A 15,863-nucleotide genomic window follows, 5' to 3' on the forward strand; every position below is an offset into this window, starting at 1 on the left:
ATTTATCAAAATCTTATAAAAATCAGCACTTAAAAGCATTAACAATTAAATCTAAGTAGAACGCATAATTAATTAATTTAAAATAAATATCTTTTACAAACAAATCCTTAATAATCAAATTAAGAAGATTGATTAATTAATTAATTGATTATCTCTCTATAAATTATTTAATATTTTCAAATAAAAAATTAAGATTATGATATCCTAACAAAACATTTTTGAACTAAACAATAATAACAACAATATGATATACTAAGAATAATTTTCAAATAATTATTTGCTTTCTCAATCCTAATAAAATGAATAATACAATTATATCTGCTACCTCAAGGCTTAACTTCTCAAGGCTCAATAAATTGAAGCTGAATAATAACTGTTAAATTTTTATGCTCAAAAATTTTAATAAGCTCAAAATAGTTAATTATTAATTCCAAATCATTATTAAACAGCTGGATTAGGCCCTAATTAAATTTTATATGGTTAATAACAAATGGGATAAAATTAAAATATAAATCATATCCCAATTAATTTCAACAATATGAATTAAGTATACCCAAATGATATGGCTTTCAAATAAAGAAGACCTATTTCCTCATCACCATAGTTATAATCTACTCAATCCCATATTTCTGATTTTTCTCATTTAAATTTTTTACCTAAAATTGAACACTCATCTTTGTAAGATTCCTATTGTTAAATTTCTAATTAATCTTTAGAAGGATACAGATTACCAATTCAAAATAATTAAATTACCAGAAATACTTCTTTTTGTTTGTAACAATCTTAACACGAAGAATGCTAATAAAGCAAATAAGTTCCTTCTATTGTAAAAAAAATTAAAAAAAGCTGCACTTCTTGCTCAAATTGCACTAAAAAAGAGTAACCTAACTTAGACAGTATCCCTTCATGCTATTCATCTTAATCAAGTGAATCTACAAGTCCTATATATTAAAAAGAAGAAAAATAAACTGCTAAAATATCTTTAAAAAAATAAAATAATAATAAAAGTAATAAAACCAATGGAAAAAAGAAGATTTCACGTTTAGAAGAAACTCGTGCTGAACGTTGGTCTTTTATGAAGAAGTTTTACAACAAGCAAATTCTCATTAACCGTATTTTCATTGATCTTGAAGATGAAAATTTCTAATTGCAACCCACTTAAATTAATTAAATTATCATTAAAAAAGAAGATGGTTCTAATGAAGAAGAATCTTCAGAAGAAAATAAATCCTTAAATAATAAATAATCTAATTAATTATATACTCCTTCCACACTTCAGTTCTCAAAGGATTAAAATAATACTAATTCTTAATAATAAAGCTATCAATACAACGAAAGCAGTAGTACCGAAAATTCATATCCTCTAGTATGAATTAGCTAGTTTTTTAAGCTACAACAATTATTTAGTTATTATTTGATACCAAAAAAGCCAAAACTAAATAAACAAAACAAGTAAACAAATTAAATACTAAAAAAAAAAATTATATTTAAATTATGATTAATTCAAAAATATTTCATATTATCTTTAAAATGTCTTATTCTTCTCATCATGTATATATACTTTATATTAGTAAATTATGGTAATTCTTCAATCTTAAGATATTTTCCTAATTAATCTTTCTAATATTAAAAATACCTAAGACTCAACCAAAATTGATAAATAATTTGTTTAATAAATTTAACCACAGAATCCAACATATAATCTTCATCAATAAAAGATAGATAATAAAAAAATTAGATTTTAACAAATTCTTTTATAATTTTAAAACTTGGTATTCCAAATAATGTTTCACTTAAAATTGATCCATTCATTTTCAAATAGTAATTTAACCTAAGTAAAATATTGAAGATGTATTGATATTTTATATTTAGATTACTAAAAGGATAAATAATTTTGATTCATTTTCTTTATTTTTGTAATTTATTTCAATTTAGATTCATTTAAAATATTTATCTAAGTATTTATTTAGTAAAAAGATGCATCCACTAAATTTCATTATCATATAATAGAATGATTATGATTTATTTAAATCATCAATTTACATAAATTTTAAAATATTTCCAAGCTCAATATTAATTTGGAATGTTGTATTAAATAATTCTTAAATTTATATTTTGTATTTCATACTAAAAAATATTTAATCCTATAAATAAAAATTCATTTATCTTTAAAAGTTGTTGATTATATATATCTCTAGCAAACAAACAATTATAGAGTTGATTTTTTAAGATAGATATCTATTATTTTACTTTCTTTATTACATAAAATTTATTAGAATTATTTTATACTATTGGAAGTAATTTATTTAGAATTTGATAAAATTTTATAATTTTTTTTTTGAACTTATCTATTTTATGTGTAATATTTGAGAAGCATCTTTAGATTTTATATCAGAATTTTATAAAGTAACATAAAATATTAGTGGGTTTGATAGGTGTGCACCTAAATTTATATTTGTTTGTAAGTGGTAAAGAAAAGAATCTATTAGGGTTTATTAAATTGATACTCTCTATTCTATTTTTAATTGTTTTATAAGTGTAATCTAAAAAGAGAAAAATACAAATTTTTTAGAAAGGATTTATTTAAATATTTTACATTATTATATTCTTAAGTTATAAATGATAAATTTTTCAAATTTTTTGCATAAATTGGAAATCGAATTAAATTTATTTTGTATGATTGAATATAAATTATTTTTTAGCCTCATAATTAAAATCTCTTAATTTTCTTGGATCTGCAATCAGATTTAAATCAAGTATAAACCTTCAAACATGTATTTTTAATCAATCTTTCTATATTAAATTGATAGAGCTTTATTATGATACGTGATTTTTAATTTTTTCGCAATATTTGATTTCCACAAATTTATTAAATTAGATTGAAAAAACAACAAAATTAGAAGTACTATAATACTAAATGTTAAAATTTTTGTTTTTTTTTGTAGTTACAGCTATTAACTTTTAGATAATCAACTCTTCATATACTCCTTTATCTACAAATGGTTTTGCTTGTTCAAATAACCTATATTACAATGCCTAAACCTAAAGATGTGAGTACAGTATGATTAAAAATAAAAAAAATTGTTTAATCTTATAATTATTATTTTGAAAATATTAGATTTAAATGGAATTAATTATTATGACCTTTCATATTAGTGTGATTATTTAAATGGGTATGCAGAATATACTGATCAAAATAGTGTAACAAGATGCAGAAAAATAACCTCTTATAAATTAGGCTAATCCTGCAAATACTATAGTGCAGATATTACAAATTAGTCTCTGATTTGTTAAGAGTGTTCACCTGGTTACGCTCTTCTAAACGGGTTTTGTTTAAGCTTACCAAACAATACAGGATGCAAAGTTTTATTAACAAGCGCTTCTAATCCATCTTAGATACAATGCCAAGCTTGTTTAAACAGTATTAATATATTTTAAATAATAGCAAAACAAAATGAATTTTATTTGATTAGATTATACTCTTTAAGGAGGTGGCTGTTAAATATGCATTAAAAATGGAGCAAATTATTGTACTTAAACAAGCCCTTCAAATCCTTGTTAATGTACTGCTTGTAGTGACAACTTTGTTTTAGATCCTAATGGATCTGGATGTATAAAATGTCCTTATAACGGCTGTGTATGTTCTACTTCTTAATCAGGGTAGAATATTTCTTATACTTGCAATTCTTGCCTTAAAGGTTACTATATGGATGTAAGTATTTATTATATTGGAAAAAAATAATGAGTAAACTAATAATTTAGGTAAATCTTGAGGGTGTTAACTAATGTTTTTCTTGTGAAACTAAATTTGGTTCTCAATGTAACACTTGTACAAAATAGCAATGTACAGAGTGTAAAGATTTATACTATCTAAACAGTAGCAGCTAGTGTACAAGCTGTCCTATAGGTACAAATTGTAGTAGTTACACTAGTATAATTGGATGTGTTAATTAAAACGATAGCTTATTTACAGTCACGGTAGTTATATCTATATTTTTTATAATTTAATTTTATTATGAATCATTAAATAAAAGGGTTCATCATTTAAATATTGCTCACAAACCGACCCATATGCAATAACAAATCCTTTAAATCCTGTAACAATGCAGTGCAGAAACGGATATACTAATTTAAATGGAAGGTGCATTTCAACTTTAATAAATTCTAATTAACCAACATGTGGTGATTATTGTATTAACTGCTTATAAAATGCAGCAAATAATTAATACTACTGCACATTATGTTAAGTAAATTATGCACTATTGAACTCTTCTCAGACTTGCATTACCTGCTAAGGATTAACGTATTAATAGCAGTAAGATAATGATATATTTTTTTTTTCGCCTTAATCATGCTACACTTCCATGTCAAATCCTTGTAATTTAAATTATAATAAATTCAATAAATTAATTAATTTAAACGTATAGAAAAAGATCCTAACTGTCTTCATGAATTTGGTTTTACTACTTAGGGTGTATGCTTAATTTGTGCTCCTGGTTATAAGTTGATCAGTTCAGTATGTACATAATGCATTACATCCTCTTTAAATGGTAGTGTACTTACAATTACTTATGCATGTAAGACTTAACCAGCAACTATAACCTTGAATATAACTCCATATTCTGTAAATCCATCTTAAGATCCTTAAACTTAACCATAATTTTATTCTGCTATGTTGGGTATTCCATAAACTTTGTTAAAAAATTTTTAAATATAAGTAATAAACCCAAAACCAACTGATGATAACTAAACAAACAATAATAAACCTTAAAATGACACTGAAAATACTAATAATTAAAGTAGCTAAAATACCTCTAACATATAAAATATTTAAAATAAATCTTTTAAAGATATTTTATTTTAAAAAATATTATTTTTAGCAATATTTATAGCTATTCTTTGATAAACTAAATAGCTAAATCTATAAAAAAATTTTAAAAAATGAAAGAATAAACTATTTATATATTAAATCTTTATTAAATTTCAAAGATTCATTAGAAGTTTTAAAAAATTTGCTTTGATAATATATTCATATTTAAATTTGTATTTGATATTTGGTAATAAATAAAATATTTTATTTATATCTTATTAAGAATTTAAAAACTTATATTTGATTAATAAATTATTTGTTTGCATTTTTGTTTCTAATTTTGTTTTAGAATTCAAAATATTGATGTGTGATAAACTGTATTATTTTTAACATTTAATATTTCTTTTCTTGTTTAAATAAAAAATATAAAAATAATTTAAGTACGAAAAATTATTTTTTTTTTTCAATTTAATCAACTTTAATTTTTTAATTAAATTTTATTAGATGTATTTTTAAATAATTCAACTTTAATTTAATGAATAAATTATTTACTTTAAAACATAATAAATCATTTTTTTTAAGAACAAATAAAAATTGAAGTGTTATTTTATTTTCTAAAAGATTTATAAATTTTCAAGATTAAAATGTAATACTTGCACAAAGTAAATATATATGTATAATTTATCAAATATTAATACTTTAAAAATAATTTTATATCAAACAGATTAATTACTAAGAGTCTAACTTTTATTTTTAGAACTTTTATGGAATATTTTTTGAAATGAGTTTACTTATTTTAGAAAAGAATATAATAAAAACGATTAATATCTTACACAAAACATCTTTTATAAATCTAATTTTTCAGATTTTAGACAAATTAAAAGTTAGTATTAAGGATTAGACACTTTTCGTATCAAGTAGAAATTTTTTGATAGATATAAATTATAATTAAAATAAGGTAATAGATAAAGATGTATTAAATCTATCAATCCTTTAAGTATCATAAATTAAGAGGAAATTAATAAAATAGTACTAAATATATATAGATGCTTTAACTATTATAAATAAATTTTAATTTCAGTTTAATTTAAATACTAAATTAAAGTCAATATTACTCGAATTATAAAATAGATTGGATATATTGTATTAAATTTATTAAAGACCCTTGTTGTTTAGTAGAAAGAGCTAGCTTTTAAATTTTAAAAATATTGAAATTTCTACAAGCTAATAGATGAGTAGTCGTATAAAAATGAGGTAGTACAGTTATGGGTTTTTCATTTTTATTTATAAAGTATTTATCTATTAAATAACTAGAATTTTCGTGAAATAAACAGGAATGTATGATTTATTTATAAATTGGGGAGAAATAAAGACATTTATAGTTATCAAATAGATATTAAAAGAAAAATAAAATTAAAAAAAGTAAATGATAAAAATATTAAACAGATTCGTAAGGATTCAAAAATTTAATAATAATTATTTAAAAAATATTAATAACAATTAAAATTTCTATAGCATTCATTAAAAATATCTTAATCACTTTTCAAGGAAAATGGCTGAGAGCAAATTATACCTCACAAAGGACGAAACTTGCGATTACTTAAAAAGCATTAATTTCGAATTTAAGAGATACGATCACGAACCTTGCTTTAATGTTGAAGATATGCATAAATACTTAAAGCTCGAAAAGGCTCCTTTAATTAAGAATCTCTTCTATCAAGACAAGAAGGGTAACTATTATTTAGTTGTAGCTAAGCATGATACTAAAGTTGAAAAAACTTTATGGAAGTAAGTCAATCTTGCTCCTGGTAACATGCGTTTAGCTGCTGATGAAAAGCTTGAGGCTGTTTTGAAGGTCAAGAGAGGACATGTTAATCCTTTCGCCTTAGTTAATGATACTGAAAAGTTAGTAGGGATAAATTCTTTAATTTCAATTCAAAAGCTCAATTTTCCATTTTAAAGTTAAAAATTTGAATTATTATGATCAAAAAAAGATGAATGAGAATAAGCATATTATTTGCACCCATAAATTATCAAACACCTAATAAAAATATCAAACTTATACAATAAGTTTTTTAAAATGAGCGAAAATAGTGTTAATAAAATCACATTGTGAATACGTAATTTAGCATAAGACTTATGAAAATGTATTTTTAATAAAAAGGTTAAAGCTTTAATTATCGATGAACATTTGAAGAAAGAAGAATATTGGGCTTTCCATCCTATGGATAATTCTGCTTGCGTTGAATTCAAGCAAACTGAATTCTAAAAGTTTATCGATGCTATTGGCAGAACTTTTGTTCACGTGAGACTCGACTTATCTGAAGAAGAAGAGAAAAAGCTCGCAGAATAAGCAAAGAAGGAAACTGCTAAAGTTGAAGAAGCTGGTCATACTAAATTAGGTATTGATGTTAAAAAAGATCAAGATTTATCTGAATGGTACAAGCAAGTTATCACTAAATCTGAAATGATCGAATATTATGATATCTCTGGTTGCTACATTCTTCGTCCCCACGCTTATGCCATCTGGGAAATCATTTAGGTAATACATTTTACAATATTTTTACTACATTTAAAAAAGCTAGATCAGAAAAAAATAAAAAAGATTATTTATATATTTCTAAACGTTCTTCATAAAAAAATTAAATTATTGCGAAGTTAGTTAATAGTATATCTAAAATATATCAAAAATAAATAGATATTAGTTAGTTAGTAAGCGAAAAAATAAATCTTTTTAAAAGAACGCGAAAAAAATTGATAGAAAATTTAGATTTAATTTGTCTAATCTGAAAATTTTGAACTTTTTTTATTTTTTTGTTAAATTTAAATTTCAATTAAAAATAATAATAATAGAGATTCTTTGATGACATCATCAAGGGATTCGATGTACAAAATGCTTATTTCCCTATGTTTGTCACTGATAAGGCTTTAAACAAAGAAAAGGAACACGTTGAAGGTTTCTCACCTGAAGTTGCTTGGGTTACTAGAAGTGGTTCCACTGATTTACCTGAACCTATTGCAGTTCGTCCTACATCAGAAACAATTATGTATCCTGCTTACTCCAAGTGGATCAAGTCTCACAGAGATCTTCCCTTGAAATTAAACTAATGGACTAACGTAGTCCGTTGGGAATTCAAGGATCCTACTCCTTTCATTAGAACAAGGTATTTATTATAAATTAAAATGCTTTTAAATAACTATTAAATATTCTAAAATCTATAGAAAGTTTTAATTTTTAAATTCAATATTTTATTAAAAATTAATATAAATTTATTTATTTCTTAGAGAATTCTTATGGTAAGAAGGTCACACCGCTCATGCCACTGATGCTGAAGCCACTGAATTTACTTTCCTTATCTAAGATTAATACAGAAGAGTCTACGAAGAACTCCTTGCTGTTCCTGTTATCAAGGGTGTCAAGAGTGAAAATGAAAAATTCCCTGGTGCTTACTTCTCTTCCACTATTGAAACTTGCATTCCTGCTAATGGTCGTGCTGTCTAAGCTGCCACTTCTCACCACTTGGGATAAAACTTCTCAAAGATGTTTGATATTTCCTTCTTAGATGGTGAAAAAAAGAAATAATACGCCTACCAAACTTCCTGGGGTCTTACTACTCGTACTATTGGTGTTATGATTCTTTATCACGGTGATGATAAGGTAATTTTTATTTTAAAGTTAATAAATTTACATTTAATATTTATGCAATTTGTAATTAGGGTCTTGTTTTACCTCCTCTTGTTGCTAGCACTCAAGTTGTTATCGTTCCAATTATTAAAACCGGAGCTGATAACGAAAGAGTTTTAAACAAAGCTCATGAATTAAAGGCTGAATTAAAGAAGGCTGGTATCAGAGTTTAGGTTGATGACAGAGATAACTATACTTCTGGTTGGAAATTCAACCATTGGGAAGTCAAGGGTATTCCTTTAAGATTTGAAATTGGTCAAATGGATATGGATAAGAATTAAATTACAGCAGTTTGGAGAGTCAACTCTCACAAGGAAGCTATTCCTAACGAAAGTATTATTGAAACTACTAAGTTAAGATTGAAAGAAATACAAGATTTAATGTTAACTAACTCCAAGAAAAAGTTTAACGATAAGATTAAGCCTGCTAGTACCTGGGCTGAATTCATGACTTCTCTTAACTCTCGTTGCATTGTCTATACTCCTTGGTAATTATTAAAGACAATAAATACAGTTTTCATTTCATATCGATTTATGAAAACTGATAATTAAATTTGAATATTTATTGAATTTTTCTTTTTTAATAAAAGGTGCAATGAAATTTCATGTGAAAAGGCTGTTAAGGAAAGATCAGCTCTTGAATCTAAGGGAACAGAAAATGTAAATAAATAAATATAAAATCAAAATCATAGAAAATATTAAAATATTTTTAAATAATAGGAATCTGGTTTATCTGGATCTGCAAAGACTTTGTGCATTCCTAATGAATAAGAACCTATCGCTGAAGGCACTAAGTGTTTCTCTTGCGGAAAGCCTGCTCTTAAGAGAGTTTATTGGGGAAGATCTTATTGATCGTTATTAAAACATAGATTAAGATATAAAAAACTTATCAATTTTTTAAAATATTTAATTATTCAGTTAAATTCGCTCTATTTTTGTTTTGTTATAATATTAAGCAAATTATTTTCATTCATATTTCATATTAGATAATTTCAACAATACAAATTAGTTTTTTTTCACTAAAATCTGAAAGATTTATACTATTTTAACAACCTAAGAAAAATACCTATTCTGTTACTTCAAAATTATTAAAGTTATTTTTAACAATTATTATCTTCATTTATGCAAATTTAAATTCAAGATCTAAATCAAAGTTAACATATAATAAAACCATTATTTAAAAGAAAATTTTTATTAAAATTTAATACTTATCATATTTTTAAATACCTAATAGTATTAATTTTAATCTTATTTTAAACTTTTAGATTAGAGCTTTAAATAAAAAAAGAGTGGTACTATTTAATTTATTATTTATAAAAAACATAAAAATTAAATGCACATTTTTTATTGCTAACATAAAATAAAATTTTCATTTATTCGCTCATTCATTTATCCAAATAATTTAGATATTATAAAATTAAGATTTCAAATTTAGAAAATAATTCAAAATTGAAACCAAAATATCTAAATTATTTGAAATTCTACCGCTTTTTTAGTTGACAAAAGATAATAAATTACTTACTTTTTCATAGAAAAATATATTTTTAAAAACAACATTAACTAAAAATTAAAATACCTGTTAGATAATTAGTAATTTAGAAAGATAACAATTACAAATTATGTAAAGTGAATATAGTTTCTTTCCATATTCATATATTTTGTTTAAAAACATTGCCTCCATATTTATTTTATGGCGCCTCTATTATTTAGAAGACGAACACCGCATAATAATGCTTAACTTATTATATTAAATATAATATATATATTAATCTAATGTTGGAAAAAATCCCCTACATTGACCAAAATATTTTGGCGGCTCGTTAATAAATTTAAAAAATTTAAAATACACAAAGGAGGAGGGATTTTAAGTTTCAAAATAAGTTTATAATGCATATGATAGGGACATTTAAAAAAATATAAAAACCATCGAATTATGTCAGTACTAGTTTTATATTAATAATATAATATCAATTTACTAATATCGACGATAATCTAAAACAAAGCTTTTTATTATGTCTAAAAAGTTTTAACTCAAAACTAACAAAATGCAATATTTTAATGAAAAATTAAAAGAATGTACACAATATTCCTCTGAAAGAACTTACATGAATTAGGATTTAATTTATTCTATTATGAGCGAATCACTACAAAAAAATATGAGTTTTTCTTGAAATTCAAAATTTCTAAAAGAAGCACGAAAAATTTTTATAATTTCTTAAATATCTGAATGTTAAATAAAGGCAGGAGGGGGATCATATAAAACTAACAATATCTTAAAATCAATATGAGCCGTTAGCACAAAATTTCTTGAAAACTTAAGAGCACATCCATTTTTATATATATTTATGCAATTAAAATAACTTATCATAAATATCTAAATATAGTTAATGATAGCTAATATGGTGATCTTAATGTTACTATCTATTATTAAGCCTTATTTGAGTTGCTAACCATATGTAGAAGAATGGCTAATTATTATTAGCTTTATTTTTTCCCGCATAAAATATTTAATTTAAAGATTAGTTTTTCATAATTATTCATATAAAATTAATTAAAAAAAATTAACTTAATCATCAAAAAAAAAGTATATACAAATGAGCATTTCTAATAAGGCTAGAGGATTTATTTCTGTCTATTTTGGACCTATGTTTAGTGGAAAATCTACTTCTCTACTTAATGATATTTTAAAATACGAGAGTGAATAAAAGAAAGTACTCGTTGTTGGATTCGCACATGATAACCGTTATAGCGACGAAGCTGAAATTGTAACTCACCAACAGTAAGCACTTTTTGCTTTTTTTTAGAATCTAAGTTTTTAGTTTTACCCTTATTGATAAATCTTTATTATAATTAAAGTAAGAAACACCATGCAGTCAAGTGCTTTGAATTAAAAGAAATTGAATAATAATATAAAAACTACGACGTTATCGCTATTGATGAAGGATAGTTCTTTTTAGATGTAAATACTTTTTCTTGTTAAATACCAGATTTATTTTTGCAAAAAATCTTAAATAACGAATATTTTTCATAAAAAATAAAAAAAATAGATTGCAGATAAATGTGATTAATACGCTAACGATGGTAAAATTGTTATAGTTGCTGCTCTCGATGCAACCTTTTAAAGAAAGGTAAAAAACTAAGTTTAAACATATTTATTTTTTGACATCTTGAGCTGAAATCGAAACAAAGAAATTCTTTTTGGATGAAAGAAATCAGTTTATTTTTCATCAACTATTTCAAAATTTAAACATTAACAGATATTTGATTACTATCAAGAATCTTCTTCTTTGTTCTCTTATTTTAGCAATATTAATTATTATATAATCAAATAATTAATTAATTAATTTATCAGTTTCTCCTTTATTATAATTTTTAACCTTTAAACAAATATAATAAAAATAGGCTTTTAATTAAGTATTGAATTTGATCCCAGTTGCTGAAAAAGTAATTAAATTGAGAGGTAAATGCTCAAGTTGCGAAGAAGATTCATCTTTTTCAAGCAGAAAAATTAAAAGTAACTTAATAGAATTGATTGGTGGAGAAGATCTTTATGAACCCCTTTGCAGATCCTGCTTCCTTGCTAAATAATCTAAATAAGAAGAGCTAGATTAGGAAGATAATAGTTCAGATGGTACATCAGGCTGTTATTAAGAAGGCTAAGATTAAGTATAATTTGCTAAAAATCCTAATGGAGAAAATATTGATAATGAAGAAAGTAATAATAGTACAAACGAAACAATATCAGAAGTTGCAGAATAAATAAAGATAAAGAGCTGAAAAAATAAAATGTTTAAATGTATAAAATTGATTAAAATCTCAGAAATAATAACTATAAAAAATAACTTATAATACAACAAATAATTGATTATAATAACTATCAATTTATTTATAATATAATTTTGTTTGCAAAATTTTGTGTCCTATATATATTCTATCTATCCACTCTTTATAATTCTTTACTTATCAAAATCAAAATCAACTTCAACCAAAAAATTCATAAAAAAATTAGAAATTTTTTCACTCTAATTTAAAATTTAAAAACAAATAATACATCCACTTGATTTCATCATAACACCATCAATAAATTCTTGATTTTTTATTTCACAAAATTAGATTAAAAAAATATTTTTTTTTAATAAATATATCAATTTTTGTAAAATTTTTGGATAAATTAAAATGTAACAAAAAAGAATTTTAATTAATATATTAATTTTTAAATTATCTTTACTATACTTTATCATTTTTTTAGATATTTTACAGCTTTTTTTGCTTATATTTTTTACATTTTTGACTTATTAATTATATTGAAATTATAATTTTCATTGAGTTGAGTTAGTTTATTCTGACATTTTTTGAAGTTGAGATTTATATTCATTTACTTTTTATTTGTTTTTTAGCTATTCATAACATTGAATTATTTTTTCTAGTACTTATTTATCATTAGGTTACTATTTTAACTAATTCAGATATAAATTTAATAACTTTTAATGAAATCCGTATAGATTATATAAATCAATTAGAAGAAGCTCTTTTTCATGTAATAATTATCCAAATCTTTCCTTATATTACTCTATAAAAAACATAAGCTCAAATTTATTATTATTTATATTCATTTGCTAAATAATATTCTCAAAATCATCCTTCATTATTGGTAGTATTTCTATTAAAGCTTTGTTTAATATAAAATATTTTTTGGCAAAATCCAACTGTTTTTGGGGTTGAACTTTCAATTACTCTGAGTCGTCATTGTTAAAATCAGTAGCTAAGCTTACTATCCTGCTTAACTAGTGAGCTCTTTTATCATCAATTTAATCTTCAAAACCATTTTCAATCAATGTTTTATTTAACACACATTAAAATGCATCATAAATTTTATTATCCCTTCTATATTACTGGCATAAAGCTGTTAAAACCTTTACATTTTTAGGATTATATCTCAAAGACTACTAAAAAAATTCTTTTGCTTTATCATAATCTTCGTTTTAAAGAAATTAATTTCCTGTTTAGTAATGTTTTTCTGATTATTCTTCATCAGAAACATTAACTTAATATCCTTATATCTACCTAAAAAATCAAATTTTAAATTAAAAATGAGTGTTTATAAGAATGATAATTACTTTAATCTGTCTGGTTTTTAAGGATTATTACCCATTTATTGTATGTCTCTATATTTTTATTTGCAAAATCTTTTTAAAAGAGTTAAATATTTTTAGCCAGCTTTATCAATCTCAGATATTTTACTTACAAAAAGTTATCACAAATTAGTATTACAATCAGTTTAGATAATTCCAATAATACTTTTTTGTCAAAATATAATGAAGGAATGAATGAATGAATATTTTAAAGCTAATTTAAAAAAATATTTATATTAAATAAAATAGAAAAAATGAATTCATATATTTAAGTAACCTGAACATTTTTATAAGTAATTTTTATGATCAAATAAGTTTGGATATTAAACATTTTTAATTATTATAATATATAAAATAGATATTTTTGGAGAACAAATATAAATAAAGGAATTCATAGATGAAATTATTAACAATATGAAAATCCAAAAAACAAATATCAAATTAATAGTGAAATTTAAATGTAAAATAAATCTCAAAGTTAACAAACATTCTATGAAATACTCAATCATTAGTAATATTTATGATATAAATTTAAAATTTAAGTGAATTTTCATCAAAGATTTTAAAGAAAAAGAAAATTTTTATAAAATGCTTATCAAAAACTTAAAAATTCATATCTTTAAATAAATACTAATAAAATAAATAGTAATTGGTGAAAGTACTTTAATTTTAGATAGGATATTTGTAGATGATGTAAAATATAAGCTGAATGTTGCAATAAAAAGCAAGAAGAAGGCTTCTCTTTTATAAATTTTGTGAAGTAATAAAAATTTTACTAATTATTTTGAAGTAATAAAAATAGTTATTTGAAAATAATTAAAAAAATATAAATGAAACTTAAAACTATTAAATAATATAACTTGTTATAATTCGTATATGTAGCCTTGAAATGGGCAGTACCTTAGAGTACTATATATATATTAAAATAATAATTTTAATAATTATAATAAATTTATAGAAGAGAAAATTAAATAATTATATCTAATGTTGTTTAACTTGAGAAACAAATTTATATAAATTTACTAACATGAATTAATAAAATGTCAGAATTTATCCATTCAACTAGTTTTTTTATCTATTTATTTAACTTGTTAGCTTTCCATAAACTATTTGAATTCTGTATCAGTTTTAAATAATTTATCATAAAAGTTGAATTAAGCTCCATATGTTCCTACATTATGTGAATGATGAAAGTCGTGGAATTAAGCTGATACGTTAAAATCGGATATGTTAAATGGGCTCCAAGGAAAGTCATATCCACTATGCTCTTCAACTGCATTTACACCCATCACAAATATCCACATACATAGAGTGGAAAAATGCAAATAGCTTCCAAGGTATTTTACCAAAATAAATGTAGGTAATAGAATTGTAATTATAAATTCTAAAGGATGGAAATACTAACCAGCAATACACACATTTTGATAGTATTGATGATGAATTTTATGTATATAAGGATATATAAACTTTTGATGGAAAAATCTATGAGACCAGTAAAAGCAAAAGTCGTGGAAAAATAAAAGTATGAAAAAATCTTTTAAGTTTTTTAACTTAGAAGGAAATTCCTCTTAAGAAAAGCTTGTTTCTACTTCATTTATTTGCAGATCAATTATTAAAAGACCTAAACCTACAACAAATATATTCAAAATTGAATTCAAGATTGTCTTATTACGAATTTTCAACCAACTTTCATAGTCTTCATTCCAAGGCCACTTTTTATTCTTGATTAAACAAATTAAAAGTATAAATGACGTATAAATTGCGCAATTTAATTAAAAAAAATTAAGAAACAAGAAAAAAAAAATAAAAAGTTTTTTAAATATATTTAATATGATAAAATAATTACTTTGATGATTTTGTATTATTCAAAAAACTTAAACTCACCCTTATAAATGCACATAAATATTAAGGATCCTCCATAATATGTAATGCTATTTATTAATATAAGACCAACTGCAAACATGTATTTAACTATTATAGAAATTAAATCATTAACCAAATTTTTAGCTAAAATAAATTTACCAGAAGGGAATAAGCTCTAAATGTCTTTCCAAAAGTACTTAATTAAATCAGGAACTGCATAAAAGAATAAGAATAGCTAAATCCAAGCTAAAACTCGATATATTTCTGTTTTTAAAAACATATAATTATTAAATTTATAAAGATTTTACTTACTTTCACTCATTCTTAAGATTTGTTTTTTCACTTTTTCTTTTTATAAAAAATTTAATTTAATT

The 15,863-nt window shown here is 22.9% G+C and overlaps 6 protein-coding genes across 6 annotated transcripts; 4 read left to right on the forward strand and 2 right to left on the reverse strand. All coding sequences in view use genetic code 6, as the record gives it.

The window, feature by feature from the left end:
- Positions 1–244: 244 nt before the first annotated feature.
- Positions 245–1,372, forward strand: TTHERM_00487000 (hypothetical protein; the record flags this gene model as incomplete). The annotated part of the gene is made up of 1 exon (XM_001032912.2): positions 245–1,372. One exon carries the CDS (start codon positions 245–247, stop codon positions 1,370–1,372), a length of 1,128 nt encoding a protein of 375 aa, XP_001032912.2.
- A 1,464-nt stretch (positions 1,373–2,836) lies between these two features.
- Positions 2,837–4,903, forward strand: TTHERM_00487010 (hypothetical protein; the record flags this gene model as incomplete). Its single annotated transcript, XM_001032913.2, has 6 exons — positions 2,837–3,059; positions 3,119–3,421; positions 3,474–3,712; positions 3,763–3,978; positions 4,035–4,377; positions 4,428–4,903. The coding sequence occupies exons 1-6, from the start codon at positions 2,918–2,920 to the stop codon at positions 4,901–4,903; spliced, it is 1,719 nt and encodes a 572-aa protein (XP_001032913.2). The 5' UTR covers positions 2,837–2,917.
- A 1,320-nt stretch (positions 4,904–6,223) lies between these two features.
- Positions 6,224–9,766, forward strand: TTHERM_00487020 (prolyl-tRNA synthetase protein, putative). Its single transcript, XM_001032914.3, has 7 exons — positions 6,224–6,719; positions 6,975–7,352; positions 7,664–7,974; positions 8,096–8,468; positions 8,528–8,982; positions 9,085–9,154; positions 9,215–9,766. The coding sequence occupies exons 1-7, from the start codon at positions 6,237–6,239 to the stop codon at positions 9,344–9,346; spliced, it is 2,202 nt and encodes a 733-aa protein (XP_001032914.2). The 5' UTR covers positions 6,224–6,236; the 3' UTR covers positions 9,347–9,766.
- A 1,073-nt stretch (positions 9,767–10,839) lies between these two features.
- On the forward strand, positions 10,840–12,271 carry TTHERM_00487030 (thymidine kinase; the record flags this gene model as incomplete). The annotated part of the gene is made up of 4 exons (XM_001032915.3): positions 10,840–11,273; positions 11,351–11,453; positions 11,542–11,622; positions 11,897–12,271. 4 exons carry the CDS (start codon positions 10,840–10,842, stop codon positions 12,269–12,271), a joined length of 993 nt encoding a protein of 330 aa, XP_001032915.2.
- A 542-nt stretch (positions 12,272–12,813) lies between these two features.
- Positions 12,814–13,646, reverse strand: TTHERM_00487040 (tetratricopeptide repeat protein; the record flags this gene model as incomplete). The annotated part of the gene is made up of 2 exons (XM_001032916.2): positions 12,814–13,558; positions 13,612–13,646. The coding sequence occupies 2 exons, from the start codon at positions 13,644–13,646 to the stop codon at positions 12,814–12,816; spliced, it is 780 nt and encodes a 259-aa protein (XP_001032916.2).
- A 1,038-nt stretch (positions 13,647–14,684) lies between these two features.
- Positions 14,685–15,811, reverse strand: TTHERM_000487049 (kinase domain protein/aurora kinase; the record flags this gene model as incomplete). The annotated part of the gene is made up of 4 exons (XM_012799069.1): positions 14,685–15,347; positions 15,473–15,597; positions 15,649–15,753; positions 15,802–15,811. The coding sequence occupies 4 exons, from the start codon at positions 15,809–15,811 to the stop codon at positions 14,685–14,687; spliced, it is 903 nt and encodes a 300-aa protein (XP_012654523.1).
- Between the last annotated feature and the right edge of the window lie 52 nt (positions 15,812–15,863).

Source organism: Tetrahymena thermophila (genome assembly GCF_000189635.1).
Source record: "Tetrahymena thermophila SB210 genomic scaffold scf_8254527, whole genome shotgun sequence".
NCBI lineage: Eukaryota > Ciliophora > Oligohymenophorea > Hymenostomatida > Tetrahymenidae > Tetrahymena > Tetrahymena thermophila.